This window comes from Nipponia nippon, unplaced genomic scaffold, assembly GCF_047370975.1.
Source record: "Nipponia nippon isolate SJK-2023a ecotype South Korea unplaced genomic scaffold, ASM4737097v1 scaffold_5, whole genome shotgun sequence".
Lineage (NCBI taxonomy): Eukaryota > Metazoa > Chordata > Aves > Pelecaniformes > Threskiornithidae > Nipponia > Nipponia nippon.
In genome coordinates, this window is record NW_028262369.1 from 89,700,820 (window position 1) to 89,715,593 (window position 14,774).

The 14,774-nt window shown below is 36.3% G+C and overlaps 1 protein-coding gene across 5 annotated transcripts in view; it reads right to left on the bottom strand.

Moving 5' to 3' along the window:
- Positions 1–1,239: 1,239 nt before the first annotated feature.
- ZNF148 (zinc finger protein 148) overlaps positions 1,240–14,774 on the bottom strand; it is a 38,803-nt gene continuing 25,268 nt past the window's right edge. For 3 of the 5 annotated variants that reach the window (XM_087732598.1, XM_087732601.1, XM_087732599.1), the window contains 4 exons: positions 14,152–14,275; positions 13,403–13,486; positions 7,359–7,477; positions 1,240–7,014 (listed from right to left, as the gene is read on the bottom strand). In XM_087732598.1, coding sequence (XP_087588724.1) covers positions 5,422–7,014; positions 7,359–7,477; positions 13,403–13,486; positions 14,152–14,275 — 1,920 coding nt within the window. In that variant the 3' untranslated portion in view covers positions 1,240–5,421. Of the gene's footprint in view, positions 7,015–7,358; positions 7,478–10,335; positions 10,382–13,402; positions 13,487–13,802; positions 13,916–14,151; positions 14,276–14,774 lie in introns of all 5 variants that reach the window. The other 2 variants (XM_087732602.1, XM_087732600.1) reach the window with 2 other exon arrangements.

Here is a 14,774-nt window from a genome sequence, read left to right on the forward strand (position 1 = left end):
ACAAACAGTACATCATCATTTGCCTTCTAACAGAGCGGTACTGTGATCAGTTCGTATGTATTTACAGGCTTTTTTGTTTGTTTTTTAAACAAGCTATAAAAACATTACATACTTTACAGACAATACAAATACTCAAGTCAAACAAATGGAATGCATAACAATAAGAAACGTCATAAAGGAAGACTGACATAAGTCCTTGATTGTCAAGACACATTTATATTTATATATAAACTCTAGCTGTGCAGAATCAAAGATTCAATCATAGGTACATCCTTATTTGATAAATCATATTTACAGCATGATATTGCATAAAAAAATAAAATAATGTTGTTTACACAATATTACCTTTCCATCCATTGGATTAAGGAAAGCAAGAAACAACTCTTAGAAATGTTTGCTTGCCTCAGTTTGTGTTTCCTACCAAAAGATGTAATTTTAAAAAGGAAACGTAAGGTTTTATACGCCGAGTAGAGCCAAAGCGACTACAAATTTATTTCCCTGACACAAAGCAAATTAAAACTGAACAAAAGTTTAAATTTTAACTTAAAGACATGTCTTCTCATTAGCAGTAATACTTTCTTAGTACTTGTCCTTTGCAAAGTGAGGTTTAGCTAAATGCACTACATGCCTAACATAAACATGCATTACCCTAAGTTGAATGAACTTTCAAAGTTACAAGGCTTCATTTTAGTAAAACATTTAACACTAGGAAACGGTAACATTATTCATTTGCTTCAGTACCAACCATGTAATTTGAAAGTTCACGTGCGTACTGGTACCGACTGCATAAGCATATTTCTGCCTGTTAAAATTTCCAAACAGATTCCCAGGAGTGTTAGGATTTTCCCTGCGATTTGTAATGGTATTAAAACAAGCGAACAAAGAAGAATAAAAATCAAAGCTCTCAAAGCCAAGAAAATTTAGTTAGCAAATATACAGACATAAAGTAATCCAATGCTGCAAAATTCAGAGTGGACTCATCCAAATATTCTGGTTCATTTCAAATAGTTACTACATATGATACAAATACTATAAAAATATTCTGAACAAGCATGGAATATAATGTATCTGTCCAGGTCGAATGTTTTCATAGGAGAACATGAATACTTTAGAATGAACTCCAAAAGTTACAGTAGAACCCCAATAATTCGCAGCAATGCCTGAGAAACCCTTTACAAATGACAATTTTGAAAATAGTGAAGAAGCAGGCAATAAAAGCAAGGATGTCACATCACAAAATGCACTTTGCTCATTTATTTTGACAACTGTAATTTAGTTTTCAATACTTCTTCTACCTCCCAGTATACTAATATAGATTCTGTAGTATACTTGGATGAAGTAGTACAGTATTACTAATACGAGGCCTCGCTACAGTACTTTTTAGACCATTGCAGAGAGGTGGGGAAGAGACCATCGGGGATGTATAAACCTATCGGATGCTCTGATTAGCGGTCAGCGAATTAGCAAGATTTTACTGTACTTCTCAATGAACAATGAAAAGCTCCCGTCATCCAAAAAATTGACAAGTACAATATAAAAATAATACAAGTGTTATTTCACATGAATACTTTCTTGTCCTATTTTCTTCTTGAAACACAATTTTCCTAAAGACAACACTAGGAGACACAAGATCATAAACATAGTTCTTTTATCATCCCATTTAAATTGTTTATGTGGTTATTCGTAAACCAACATACAGCGATACACATGGTTAATCCTTCTCCCCAAACCTTGTAATTTATGATTAATTCATTCTCAAATCAAATGAAGAAAATGTAAATGCCTATTATTAGTATACCATTACAAGCCGATTCCTTCATTGTCTGTTATATTAATGGTAAAACATATCAAAGGATTCATGCTAAAAGGGACACTGTCAAGTAATTTAGGACCAAAATATGGCCTATTACTATGTGCGTATATATATATATACACGCACACACAGTAAGTATGTGTATATATATAGTTCAGTAATAAATGTCATCAATTTCCTCTTTTTTAAAATCATCATTGCTCTGTCACTAGGAGATATCCCCAAAAAATTCCGCCTTACACACACACACACACACACACACACACACACACACACACACACGCATTCAGTGCTTGCGTGACCTTTAAGTAAGAACGTGTGCTGTTAGCTCTGTGGAATACAAATGCTCGCCCCAGCCTTACGCTGACCGACTGAACAATATCAGTACGAGAACAGAACAGAAAACCAAAGTCGCCTTTTTCCAGACATCCACGGAAAACTAACAAAAACAAACACTGACCAGATCAAAATGAAGAGTGTGCATCGCTAGCAGATTAAAAGCAGCAAAATATGAGCAGTGGAAAGTGTTCTTAAATAATGTAATTATTAAACAAGCAAGAGCTTTTTACATAGGTAAACCTCCCAGAACTACATACGCACTTATTCCAGAATAAAAGGGCACGTACTCAGGAAATCATAGCAGTATATTTGGTTAACTCCTCCAGTACAGAAAGCTTCAAGCATCAGCCGATCAACTACTCACACCACCGCCTTCACTGTAAATGTGGAAGAACCCTACGAGACAGTCCCCCTGGGCTAGACGGGGACTTCACAACCTGTCCTAAGGCACAGAGTATAGCTGTAATGGCTCAGCAGCAGGCTAGGGAATGAGCTGCGACATAAGGAATAACAGTTCCTCCTCCGATTCCCACTTTGCTCCAGGGAACAGCAGGTTCCTTCACTCTGTACAATAGCTCGCTCACTCACGCACCCCAGCAGCGACTCCTAAGCGTGACGATGGCGTGGAGCGAGAGCTACTCCCTTCTACTCCCCAGTCCCTTTCTCACAGCAGAGTATCAATGCAATGACCTGTTAAATAAAGCCGAGTCAATCTCCTTCGGGAGAAGCAGGCTTTATTCCTCTTACCTCCCTATGGGGCCAGAGAAGCGCAGTAATAATCTAGCCCTTTTATTTTATTTTGGCTTTTGCTGCTTGTTGTATTTAACAAATAGTACTATTAATGGCCATCTACTTGCAACAACAGGACATTAGAAGAGATGCCTGAGCAGTATTATTCAGGCAGCACAAGCTAGGATGTCATGGAAATGAAAGACTGAAAAGGAAACATGCGTTACCAGAGGTGGCTTCCTGGGATATAGGGGCCATAAATATTATGTCTGTGCAAACTGGAATGGAAAGTGAAATAACCAAACTGACCATAAAGGAAGAAAAACAGAGAGACATCGATCAGTTTTAAAACATTCTTTCAAAGAAATTTCTTTACATGTATCATTAATAATCCATAAGGAATTTAGTATTCTCCCTTGATGCTCGTTCTTCTTAACTCAGGGCCAAATATTCAGACAAAATTACTGGTAAGTCATAGCACACTGAAACACCTTCCTAAATTATACACAGGGTCAATGAATCAAAACAGAACCTGTTTCCTTATACAAAAGTACTAAGTTAGAAGTTTACATAAATTGTATTTCTTGTCAAAATAAGAAGCAAGCTATGGATAACAAACGCACTTTCTCCCTCAACTGTACCAAGTGAAGCTAGTGCTGTAATAGCGATACTGTAAGGGAAAAGAGACAGAGTAGGATCAGCTTCCTAGTGACAAAAATTAAGAAAAATATTGCTACTGCTTTGGGAAGAGGTGGGAACTGTTGTATGTCCTGCTCAAGTCCCGTCTTAAAAGACAGGATATATTTTAGCCCCTTGAGACGCAGTCTTTTCTCCTAGCTGATGGCTTCATCTGAGAGATACCAGCTAGCCATAGTGCTGTAAAAGGATGTATGTAATCCTATTAAAAAAAAAAAAAAACAAGACAAACCATATACATACATACATATATATACACACGTGGGGGTGTGTATGTGTGTGTGTTTTTCCCTGGTTCATCAGCCTACATTAGGCTTAAACTGCCTTAACTACCAGACAGTGTCCCTTTAGGGAAGGTGCAATAGAATGAATATACAGTTCAAAAATCTGTAACTTGTTAACTTAAACTACACAATAGTTATGCTACTCAAATCTTACCACCTTAAAAATGCACACAGAACTACTTATCGTACCATACTGCATACTTCAAGACAAAGTACTATTCAAAAAAACATATCCATGGTACAGGGATAAACTTTGTAGTTTATTTATACTGTGAAATGCAACGAAAACTTCCGATCACTCGCCTATGCTGGAAAAAGAAATCCTGTTCACTGGCATTATTCAGCGGTTTCGGTTGGTAAAATTGTAATGACTTTCACTAAGCAACCACTAAAAAGATAGGGAATTTGAATGCCCACTTCTCCAGCTTTTGGGTATACTTCAATAAAGTTAATGATCTGAATTGTCAAAATTCTAGACAGAGAATTAAAACAGTTTTTCCAGAAGCTGAGAATACCCAATCTCAATGTATATTGAAAAGAATAATTGGAGCTGTATGAGATGAAAATGATGCAACCGTATCAAACCTAAAAATCTAAAAATGGTTTTATTTTTTGAGAAACCAAAAACTATCAAGTTGACTAAGTGCTCTATGTTAATCATTATGAGTATGTAGGGTAAGGTACAATTAAGCTTTTAAATCTTGGAATACACAGTCTGTGTAAGCATTATGCAATTGGGAATGTCATCTACAGAGTATTTTAACTAAAACTTCAAAATCTTGATATCTGCGTATGAAAAGGTCATTAAAAAGTTACATCTAGATTCAGCTGTACAAAGAAATACACATTACTTCAGGAATGAAGTAAAGGCTTGAGCAGTTAGGCATTTTGCTTAAAAAAGTGTTTAAAGTATTTTAAATTAATTAGACTTTTAAATAGTAGAGTTAGTCTATCAGAATTCATTTTTTCCTCCAAACACAACTCAAGGCAATGCAAAGCAGAAATAAAGGGCGCATGGTCTAAAATTATTTTTGAGAGAGATGGAAGAAAGATTATTTTTCTAGAAAATGCCATTTTTTTAAAGCCATATTTCCTTGACTTTGAAACTTATTCTTTATTCTGTGTTTAGTACATATTGATTCCCTGCTGAAGAGCAATGACTACGCTGACAAGCTTAGAAATGACAATATGAATAGTATCAGACAATAAACTGTCCTCCCAAAGCATACAAGTAAACCAGTAAGGAAACAATCATGGGGGAAAGTCTTATCTGGGGATTTTGTTTATTTTAAATTTCATAAAAGGTAAAATATTTTCTGGATTCAAACAAGTGAATAATAAACTGCCTTTGATAGGGGCACCAACATCAGCCAGTTCAATGACTGGTGACTAACCAAAAAAAAAAAAAAAAAAAAAAAAGCAGTTATTGGTCTTGCTAATATCAGCTTACTTTTGTTTTAACATAGCGCTCTTAAAAGCTGTACAGAACTCCATCTTATACAGAGCAACCCCCTTTTGACAAATGTGTTCTAAAGTGCCAGTATTATTTACAAAGATTTCTTAGCCAAAAGTCTGGCCCGTTGTGGCATCAGGTGACGAAGTCATCCCAGCTCTGTTATCATTTACATTCACCAAGGGAAATTCTGGGAAATCAGCACTTGTCCCTGGTCCCCGAAGGTTCACCTGTCCATTGGCAGTGCTAAACTGAGATGATATTCCAGCTCTTGCCCCATGGTACTGAGCTCTAAAGGGCTGCTCAAAGGAGCCAATTTGATATGCTTGATGAACAGGCTGTGCCTCTGCTTTCTTCTGAGAAGTTACTTGATCCAAGAAGTCCTGTGTAGAGGAGGAAGAAGAATGATTTGCCTCATCACCTGAAAAGGGAAAAGGGTGCTGCGAATCACCAACCATTAGTCCAAAATGAGACTTGTCTGGAGTTGTTCTTAACGGAGAGTTCATTCCCGATCGAAAGCTATTGACGGGTATAGACGTGTAGACCTTCTCCATGGAAGGAAATGCTGGCTGGGTTGTAAGAGTCTGGTTATCAGTCACAAAATTAAGGCTCGGGTTGTTCAAATAGGCATCATTTTGGCTAGTTCTGTCCAAAGCTTGTTGTAAAAACTTTGAATATTCTTGTAACATACTAGCTTTATCTGATGAGGAAGCTTGAGAGCTTGTTCCAACTGTCTCAGATTGGGTGACCTCAGATACTTCAGAAGAATTGATTGATATACTGGACGTCACCTCAGTGTCAGCCACGCTGAAAGATATCTCATGTTGTCCATTAGTCTTGTGTGAATAATGATCTAACAGAGTTTGCAGTACCTCGTCTGGAATGACATTTTTGTCATGGTTACCTTTAATTTCAACATTCAGTGCCTGTGTGTCTAATATTGAGGCTGTAGCAGTTTCATCAATGACGCTGGCCACAGCTGCCTGTGTTACTGAAGGTTGAGATGCTATGGTACTTACATTCAAGGCATATTCTCTACTGTTATTACTAGCTGCTTGTAAATACCTCTTTTTCTTTAAAAATTGCATTGCATCATCATAATTAGTGCTGCTGTGTACAGGTTTACTGGGCCCTTCCTGTAACGTGTCAACTTGATCAATGTCAGCATTACCTTCAGAGTCCAGTAAACTTTGCTTATCCACAAGATCGAAGGCATACTTTGAAACCTTGTTGTCTTCATATGTGGATAAAGGTGAAATGGTTTGACTTTGCTCAAGTGGCTGTTTCAGACTCCTCTTGCTGTTAACTTTTTTGAGAACGAGCTTAGGTGGGTGTATTTCTCCAGAATTTGCTTCTTCTAAGTGCGTCCCACTGACCGAAGAATGCGGCATCTCAACAGCATATTCCGCTACCATATACTCATCTTTTACTTTAGTACTAGAAGAGTACAAAGGCAAATAGTCATTTTTGTCCTTCTTCTGTTCGGATTTATCTGTACTTTCCTTATCCCCAGATTTTGTTTTCTCTGTTTTCTGCCTTTTCTTCTTTGGCAAGGAGCTGTCTTTCATAGGCGCAGAGAAACCAGAATCTTCCTCTGATGGCAAAAAGCCAACTTTGGTGGCACTTCTGTTCGGTTTCTTGTCGCGGTTCTCATGGCACATACGTTTATGTTTCAGCACACGATCGGTCCTGGAGAAATACTGCAAAAGATTTTTATTATTATTATTATTATAGAAAAATAAATATATTAGCAGAAAGAAAAGAAACTTTATATTCTAACAAATTTACTTGACAATTCATCCACTTCACCTACTTCAAATGAAGTGTCAAACAACAGTACATAATCAATAAAATCAAGCGCAGACAGTTGTGACCCTGCTCCACCTGTGCACCAAGACTGCCCACCTTAACAGAAAAAACATTCTTTATGCATTTATTTGTATGCACATGGCTACAACACCTGGAGAAAGTCCTATCTGTACTACTTGGGAATTGACTGGTGTTTTGTTTTTTAATTGCGAAAGATTTCACTATGTCATCTTACCTGCAAACAATATTCACACTGGTAAGGCTTCTCTCCGCTGTGAGTTCTTTTGTGCCTTTCCATATGATACTTCTGAATAAACCTCATACCGCATTCATCGCAACGAAATGGCTTCTCACCTGACAAAAAACACGTAGCAATGTTAATCTAAAAAAAATAAATCGATGTTTTTCCATACAATTACCAGGTCAAATGCTACATTCTCTATTCGAAGTGATAAACAAGAGGACTTAGTCTGCTGCTATTGGAAAATAACATAGGGCTTGCTCACATCCCTGTTTTCCCACAACTCAGTAGCTGATGCTTCAAAATTATTGTAAACTTTTACACTAAAAACCTTTAAAACTAGATTCTCTCCCCCTCTTTCTAATGTAGGTGCAGATATCTGTCTTAAACCTAACAAATGAAGAACTACAAAGACAGCCTTCCTAAACTGCTGCTACGTATTTTTTTTTTCAGGGCAGAAGATTGTATAAAAATACTTCAATTCTCTGACCAACTCATTTAACTCAAACCCATCCTTTCTAGAAGAGAATTATTTATTTCCAAGCTTTTAATTTAAAATTTTTGTAGGGTACTCTGTATTTTCCGTATTTTTTTCCCCTTACCTGTATTTAGAATTGAAAAACCTGCTCTGAAAAAAATCCTAAAATTTTGGATGGAACCCAAATTTATTTATTTTATTTTAGTTTTATAAAACTAACTAATTAAAGAAAAATATTTTATTTAAAAAATTAAGCTGAAAACAAGAAACCTCCGTAGCTGAACTGACACTGCTGGCAAACTCACAGGTTATTCTGGTTGTTTTGTTTGTTTTTTACTTTCGTGAAATATCTGTTCAGAGAATATCCATTGCCCTGAATTCATCTTCAGTTCTCCCCTTATTTTTCCTCAGAAAGAAGCCCTGCAATAATTGTTTCAGAACATGTAGTAACTCTAAGTTTATGTTTCTTTTAATTTTGCCTTACATCTTTCCTCTGATATTTTTATTTTCTAGGTTTCTCTGACAAGTGCCTTGAAAAGTTAGGTTTGCTTTCACAAAAGTTCACTGTTATTTAATAGAACTCACTCTGAACAACAGTAATCTTTCCCCTTAATATTTACTAGGAAATCTTTTGAATTGACATAGAGATCAGGGATTGTCTTGGCAGCATCGGTCAACATCATCTTTGTTCTAGATACTGTACTGCACTGATTTGGGGGATATAAGCCATTGTTCTTTTGTTTCCAGAAATATGCAGACTACTTCCATTTTTCTGAGGTAGTTTTATTCTTAAAAATTATTTTATTGACTAATGTCATTAAATTATTACTAATAATTAATTAAAATGTTAATACAGTTTATTTTATTATTTAAAATGTTGTTAGAGTGCATATTTTCCACTTAGAAGAGAGATATTTAGCCACATCCTTCTACAAATGGAAATATGGTACCTTAAAATAAGATGCCAGTATTTATAGAAACCAGAATGGAAAATATCTGTGTCACCCAGACATTTGCTCCTAGTCAGATCATTAATGCCCAGGGTTTCAACCTTAGTTCCAAGCAATTTCTAAATCTCTCTTTGTAAGCCTATGCCCTATTTCCAATTATTAATTCTTACCTCTCCATGTGGCTTCTCAGCCAATCCCTTTCTTGGATGAAATTATTCCAATTTATTCTCTCCTAAACCAAATCATCTCCTCTTCTAAGATCTCTCAGCTTCCATCCGTTCTTTTTCTGCAGGCTCACAACCTCGGCATCCTAACTCTTCTTTCATGTTTAGTCAGAGACTAACTTTTACCATTTCTTGCTTATTAATAATCACCATAAAATTTTGCTTTTGTCAGCACCATTTATGAATTATAATGCCTATCATATAATCCTCTCTAGTACTGTCTATAAGCAAATCCTCCTCTCTGGCCTATTACTTAACTTTCAAACTCCGGTTTCATTCTTCATGTTCTCTTTATTCATTAGGCACCCTTACTACTATGGTACTACTACACCCTTACTACTTGCACCAAGCCTGTTGAGACTTTCTGGATCAAATTCCAATCCCTGTCTTCACTTTTAAAGAAGATGGGGCAAGAGGTTTAGGTCTTGTTGTTCTAGTTTAATACACAGGAACCCTTCCATTCCCAAAGACAGCTACTTAATCCTTGTTACTTACTGTTTTCTTTCCCTTTGCTCCACTATTCTACTTCGTGTTTCTTTTAAGTCTCCCCTTTGAACAACTCTCCTTACATTGCCTGGAAGTTTGCTTTCACATCTTAAACTTTTTTAGAGAAAGGAGCAGCTGTTTGGGATGAAAACCATCCTGAGCCTTACAGAAGCCAAACCAAGTCAGAGAAGCAAGACAGCTCAGTCCTGTTCGAGCTCTGAAGAGCCCTCTGAGGAGCTATCCTCCTGTCCCAGGAAGGCTCGAATGCAGAATGCTTCGTTGATAGACTTACCTTCAGCCTTATACCCATTCCTGTAAGTGAACGGTCACCGAGTTCCTTAACATTTGTCTGCTCGAGCTGGCTATTTACTGGCAGCAGACTCTCCCAGCTACCTAGTCCCTTTTCAAGGCTTAAATAGGGCCAAACAGGGCTCCTGAGGTTTTTCGTTGTAGAGTACGACCACCACCAGCTCTTTTGGAGACTTTGAGAGTACATATGAGGGCACTGCTGGCCATGCCTCAACAGAAAGAAAAGTCTGGGGACACTGCCCTTGAATTACTCAGTACAACACAGAAAATAATAATTTTCAGTAGAATTCCAGAACACTCTGGAAGTAAGATTAAGAAACACTTTGTGAAACTGATACCATACTTAATTCTTGCTTTAATCTTCATAAGGAAGATAATATTAGAAAAAGATTAAAAATTAATATGAAGATATGCTTCCTATAATTTCTTCCTAGCAGAAGCCTGAAACTTCAGATGCTTTCTGAAATTTTATTGTACTTCTCAAACAGGATCTATTGCAAATGGAGGAGATCTTTAATAATAACCTTTTGCTAACGTAGGGAGAATCCAGGACATATTTTTCTGAAATGTCTTGGTGAGTGGGAAAGAATCAGATATAGGAAAAAAAAATCAAAATTTAAAAACACAGTACAATGATTATATGCATTATTTACGAAAACAGCCTGTGTTTTGTGTCTATGTTGGAGATCTATTAAAACTGAGCAATAGAACTATTTATAAAGTGTAGTACAAATACTATGTGTATGAAGGCTGTAACAATTATAAACCTGCAGGTGTTTTAAAATCCAAACAGACAAAATACAAATTATAAAATACCGAAGAAGGCAATAAAAAAGCAGCATGACTGAACAATAAAGCGCTTGAATTGTTAGCCCCAATGTTGCTTTGTTGTTTTTTTTTTTAAATGTAATCTCATTTTTTGTGTTTAAAATGGAAAGTAGGGTGGGTTACGGAATTAGGACACATGAATACATGAGTGGGTAAGGTGTATAGAAATGTCTCTAAGCAAAAAGAAAGCAGACATATTTGAAAAAAAAAAACATTCAGCATCTTCATGAGCCTAGTAAACCCAAAATATGAAAATATTTGTGTACCAATGACTCTTCCCTCTCTTACAACTGAAATGGTGATTTTCTGCACCATTAGTGACAAGTTTAGCAGCAGGGTTCTAGCACTGCTGCCCTCCTCTACATACAATTATTTCTAGTAAGTGAATTTTGTATTAATGCAATGTCTGCTTTTAGATGCAACTATTTAATTATTTACACAGAATAAGGCTGTTCATTGATTGCTTCCTAACTCCCTCGTAACATTTCATTTGAAGGAGTGGTTCAGGGAACCAAGTTCAAATCACACTGGAACTAGCTGGAGCACCTGTAAATTCAGGGCTTGTAATAGGCATAAATGGGGCTTCTAAGTGTTACCGCTGTCTTCAACTGGCTTAAAATAAACTGGAAAATTTGATAAACATCTTTAAAAGAGTAAGAAACATCCTGTTCTTCACCAGTGTTTTGAACACTGTACAAAAGCTGGTGTTAAAAGCAGTCATTCAGAGAGATAAAAATGCAAAATTAAAAGAAAAAATACAATATTGAATTTATAAGGAATATTTCTTAAAAGAGTATGAATAATACAAAGAATGGTTTCCTTTACTTCCATCAAGTGAAACACAGACCCGCTGCTCACCTTCTGGCGAGAGAAGCAAGCTGAAAATTCAGCTTTCCTAGATGGGTTCAGTCGTCCAGTTCTGAACAACAGAGTAACACTACATAAACAGCTAAGGCCCGGTAGTGGATATTGTCATACCAAAGTGAAAGCACAGACAGGTATGTAGAATGCCAATTAGCTGCACTATAACTGGGCCAAGTCAAAAATTAAGCAGTAGTCAAATACTTCCTAACTAAATGGACTTTAAGAAAGCTCTTTCCACTCCTGGCAGCTGGGTCTTACATGTTTTCTCCTAACCAGCTACTAGTTGTCACCTAGGAAAACATAATTCAACAATTTAAACACAATCACCATCTTCAATTTTCTGAGAAACAACCAAACTATACCTCAGGATGCTGAGGAAAGGAGGAAAACATAGTTATCTAAAAAGTCAGATAACAATATGGTTATTTTGTTAAATGGCAGCTTATTCTCTGCTAAACAAAGACAAGTATATGTAAGAGCTGGCAAAAAAACCTGCAACCACCACACCCTCCCTCCAAAGCTTACAATCAACAGAGAATTCTCATTAGAGCTAGAAGCTGAATTTAAAAAAGATAATTACATCCATTTATAAAATATTTGCAGTCAAGTGTTAATTAACTATATTGCTCAGATGCTCATTTTCAAAGCCACGTACAGGGAATAATCCTCATTCAAAAAAAAAAATCTGCTGAAAAATGTGAAGACTGCACTTAAATTTTTGCCTTTGGTGGGGGACAGATAGACGGAAGAGAGTGAATGAGCATTCTTTTCAGGAATAATATCTACACAAAGTGAAGGCAGCATGGTTCACCAATTCAGAGCCAGAGGAACGACTAGGAGCAGAACAAAGACACTGGACAGAAGAATGGAGGACTCTTCTGTGGCTGACTGGCTGAAGGAAACCTACTTAGTCTGGACTCATGGCAACCTAGGATACAAAAATCCCATGAACAACAGGGCATTTGTGCATGTAACTCCCTGTACACTGCTCTGAAAATTCATTTTGCAGAGTTTTTTCTCCCTCTCAACTCTTACACATGCACACACTGCACTGCATGTTAGTAGCTTTCATATCCATTTAAATGCTACAGCCAAGAAACACTGTGCACATTCACCAGCTCTGCTTTTCTGAAAAAGAGGCTGAGAAATTGGCATCTAGTCCAAAGGGACCATATTACAAAATATTTAAAGAGGGATTGAAAGGCCATGCACCAAAATGCCAAAAACCCAATGAAGCCAAACCTGTTAAAGAATGTGGTTTTGCGCGGTGCAAGAAGATAAAAAATAAACATGTATAAACTTTAACTCTCTGGCTTAAAACTTTGGGCCTTATTTGACCTATATTGCATATTTTTAAACTAAGGCTCTTATTTTTAGAACAGTTCTGAATTAAACCTTCCAAAAAAAAAAAAAAAAAGTGAAAAGTAAAGCTGATGCTAATACCTTTGGGATTAGGCATTTTGGCCATTTTAGTCCTGGCACTTTTCCATCAAATTCCAAAATAAATAAATAAATAAATAAATAAATAAATAAATCAATCTACTGACATGTAATTTGGAAGTCCCCATTGTCTGAATTAACTTGATACAACAAAAGACAGAACTGCTTAACAAACCTTGACTTTTATGAACGCACAAACTTCAGGATTCGCTGCTCTGGGGTTACTTACAGAACACTACTTTCAGATTTCTTTCCTAGAGTTTATACTCACTTTACAGCCAAAGAAAAGTGGAGCAAGTTGAAAGCACAAAACTAACTTATTTTTAAAAGTTTTATAACATCTGTTAAGTTAAAACAAACTACAACAGGGTTTTAGGCTGCATATTACCAGAAACCTTGCCTGAGTGGGGAAACAGTTTTTAAGCACGCCAGTAAAGATACTCAAGGCACTATACTCACCAGTATGAATCTTCTCATGCCTCTGTAGCAGGTACTTCTGTATGAAACGCATGTCGCACTGACTGCACTGAAATGGTTTTTCACCTTGAACAATATAATTCCACATCCATAAGTTAATAACTACACACTGTTGTTTCTGATAACTACTTTTGAGGAATATTAAAATGTCTATTAAAAAACCAGCATCTGAGCGAATTCCAAAAATACTCTAATACCAAAAAACATTAGCCTTACTAAGTATATAAACTGCAGAATTCTTTCCATGATCCTAAGAGTCACATTAAGACTAGCATGGAAGAGTGATCTGAAATGGCTGTAATCTCCTCATGAAGAAGATCAATCACGATGCTGGCATAAGACTGCATTCAGGATACTGGCAAGCTATTATAATAGTAAGTACCTTTTTCACTTCTCCGAACCAGAGAGATACCTCATCAGGCAAATAAGCAGCCGGAGCACATTTTACAAAGGGGTCAATTTTGGCACTTAGGCTACAAGTCAACCCATTACTTTCTGATAAAGAAAGAAAAGAACCCTTGTAAACAGCTAGGTCTTCAGTTTATTAAACATATGTTGATTTTTTTTTTTTCTGGTATTCTTTTGACACTTTGGTGCATGGAATCTCTAAGCTTAGATGCCAAGTTAGCTACACTCTTAAAACTGAAATTCGCATAGAGCTGAAAACATTTTTAACATAAGTAAACAACTCTTTATATAGTAGAAAAGACAAATTTGAAGTCAAGCAGTACCTGTATGAATGAAGACATGTCTCTGTAAATGGTAGTTGGTTCTAAAGGCAGCATTGCAATGCTCACAAACATGAGATTTGTGGGTTTTCAGACCAAGTGATCCATCCTCATTTATTGTAAGGATCTATTTTAAAAAGAGTAAAATTTGTTCTCACACTACCCTCTAAAGATGTCTTATTAACTACAAAAAAAAAAAAAACATTAATTTTTTCGATGCAGAAAATTTAAATAGTTCAGGTAAAACAATGCTAATTTCTACAAAGCTATGTGTTAGGCTTTTCGTATATAATTCCAATTGCAGTCCAATCCAACTTGCGTCTTGTGTATCAAGAGATACTTCAACAGGACGGAGACAAAAGCAGCTCGTGGAAAATCAGCTTAGAGCTCCCCTATTCACAGCTGAGTCACTTTATATGCTACTGTTTACTTTGTCCGTCTGTTGGAAAGGATGCAAAGTAACCAAACCACCTCTGGGCACTGAACCATGGATAATCATATTTTAAAGCAAAAGCAAAAAGTTATATTCTTTTTTCAAATCATGATTGTTAATGTGTGCTAAAAGGCATTAAAACTTATCCAAGATAGTCATACAAATTATCTATATCTACATAATACCAATAGTC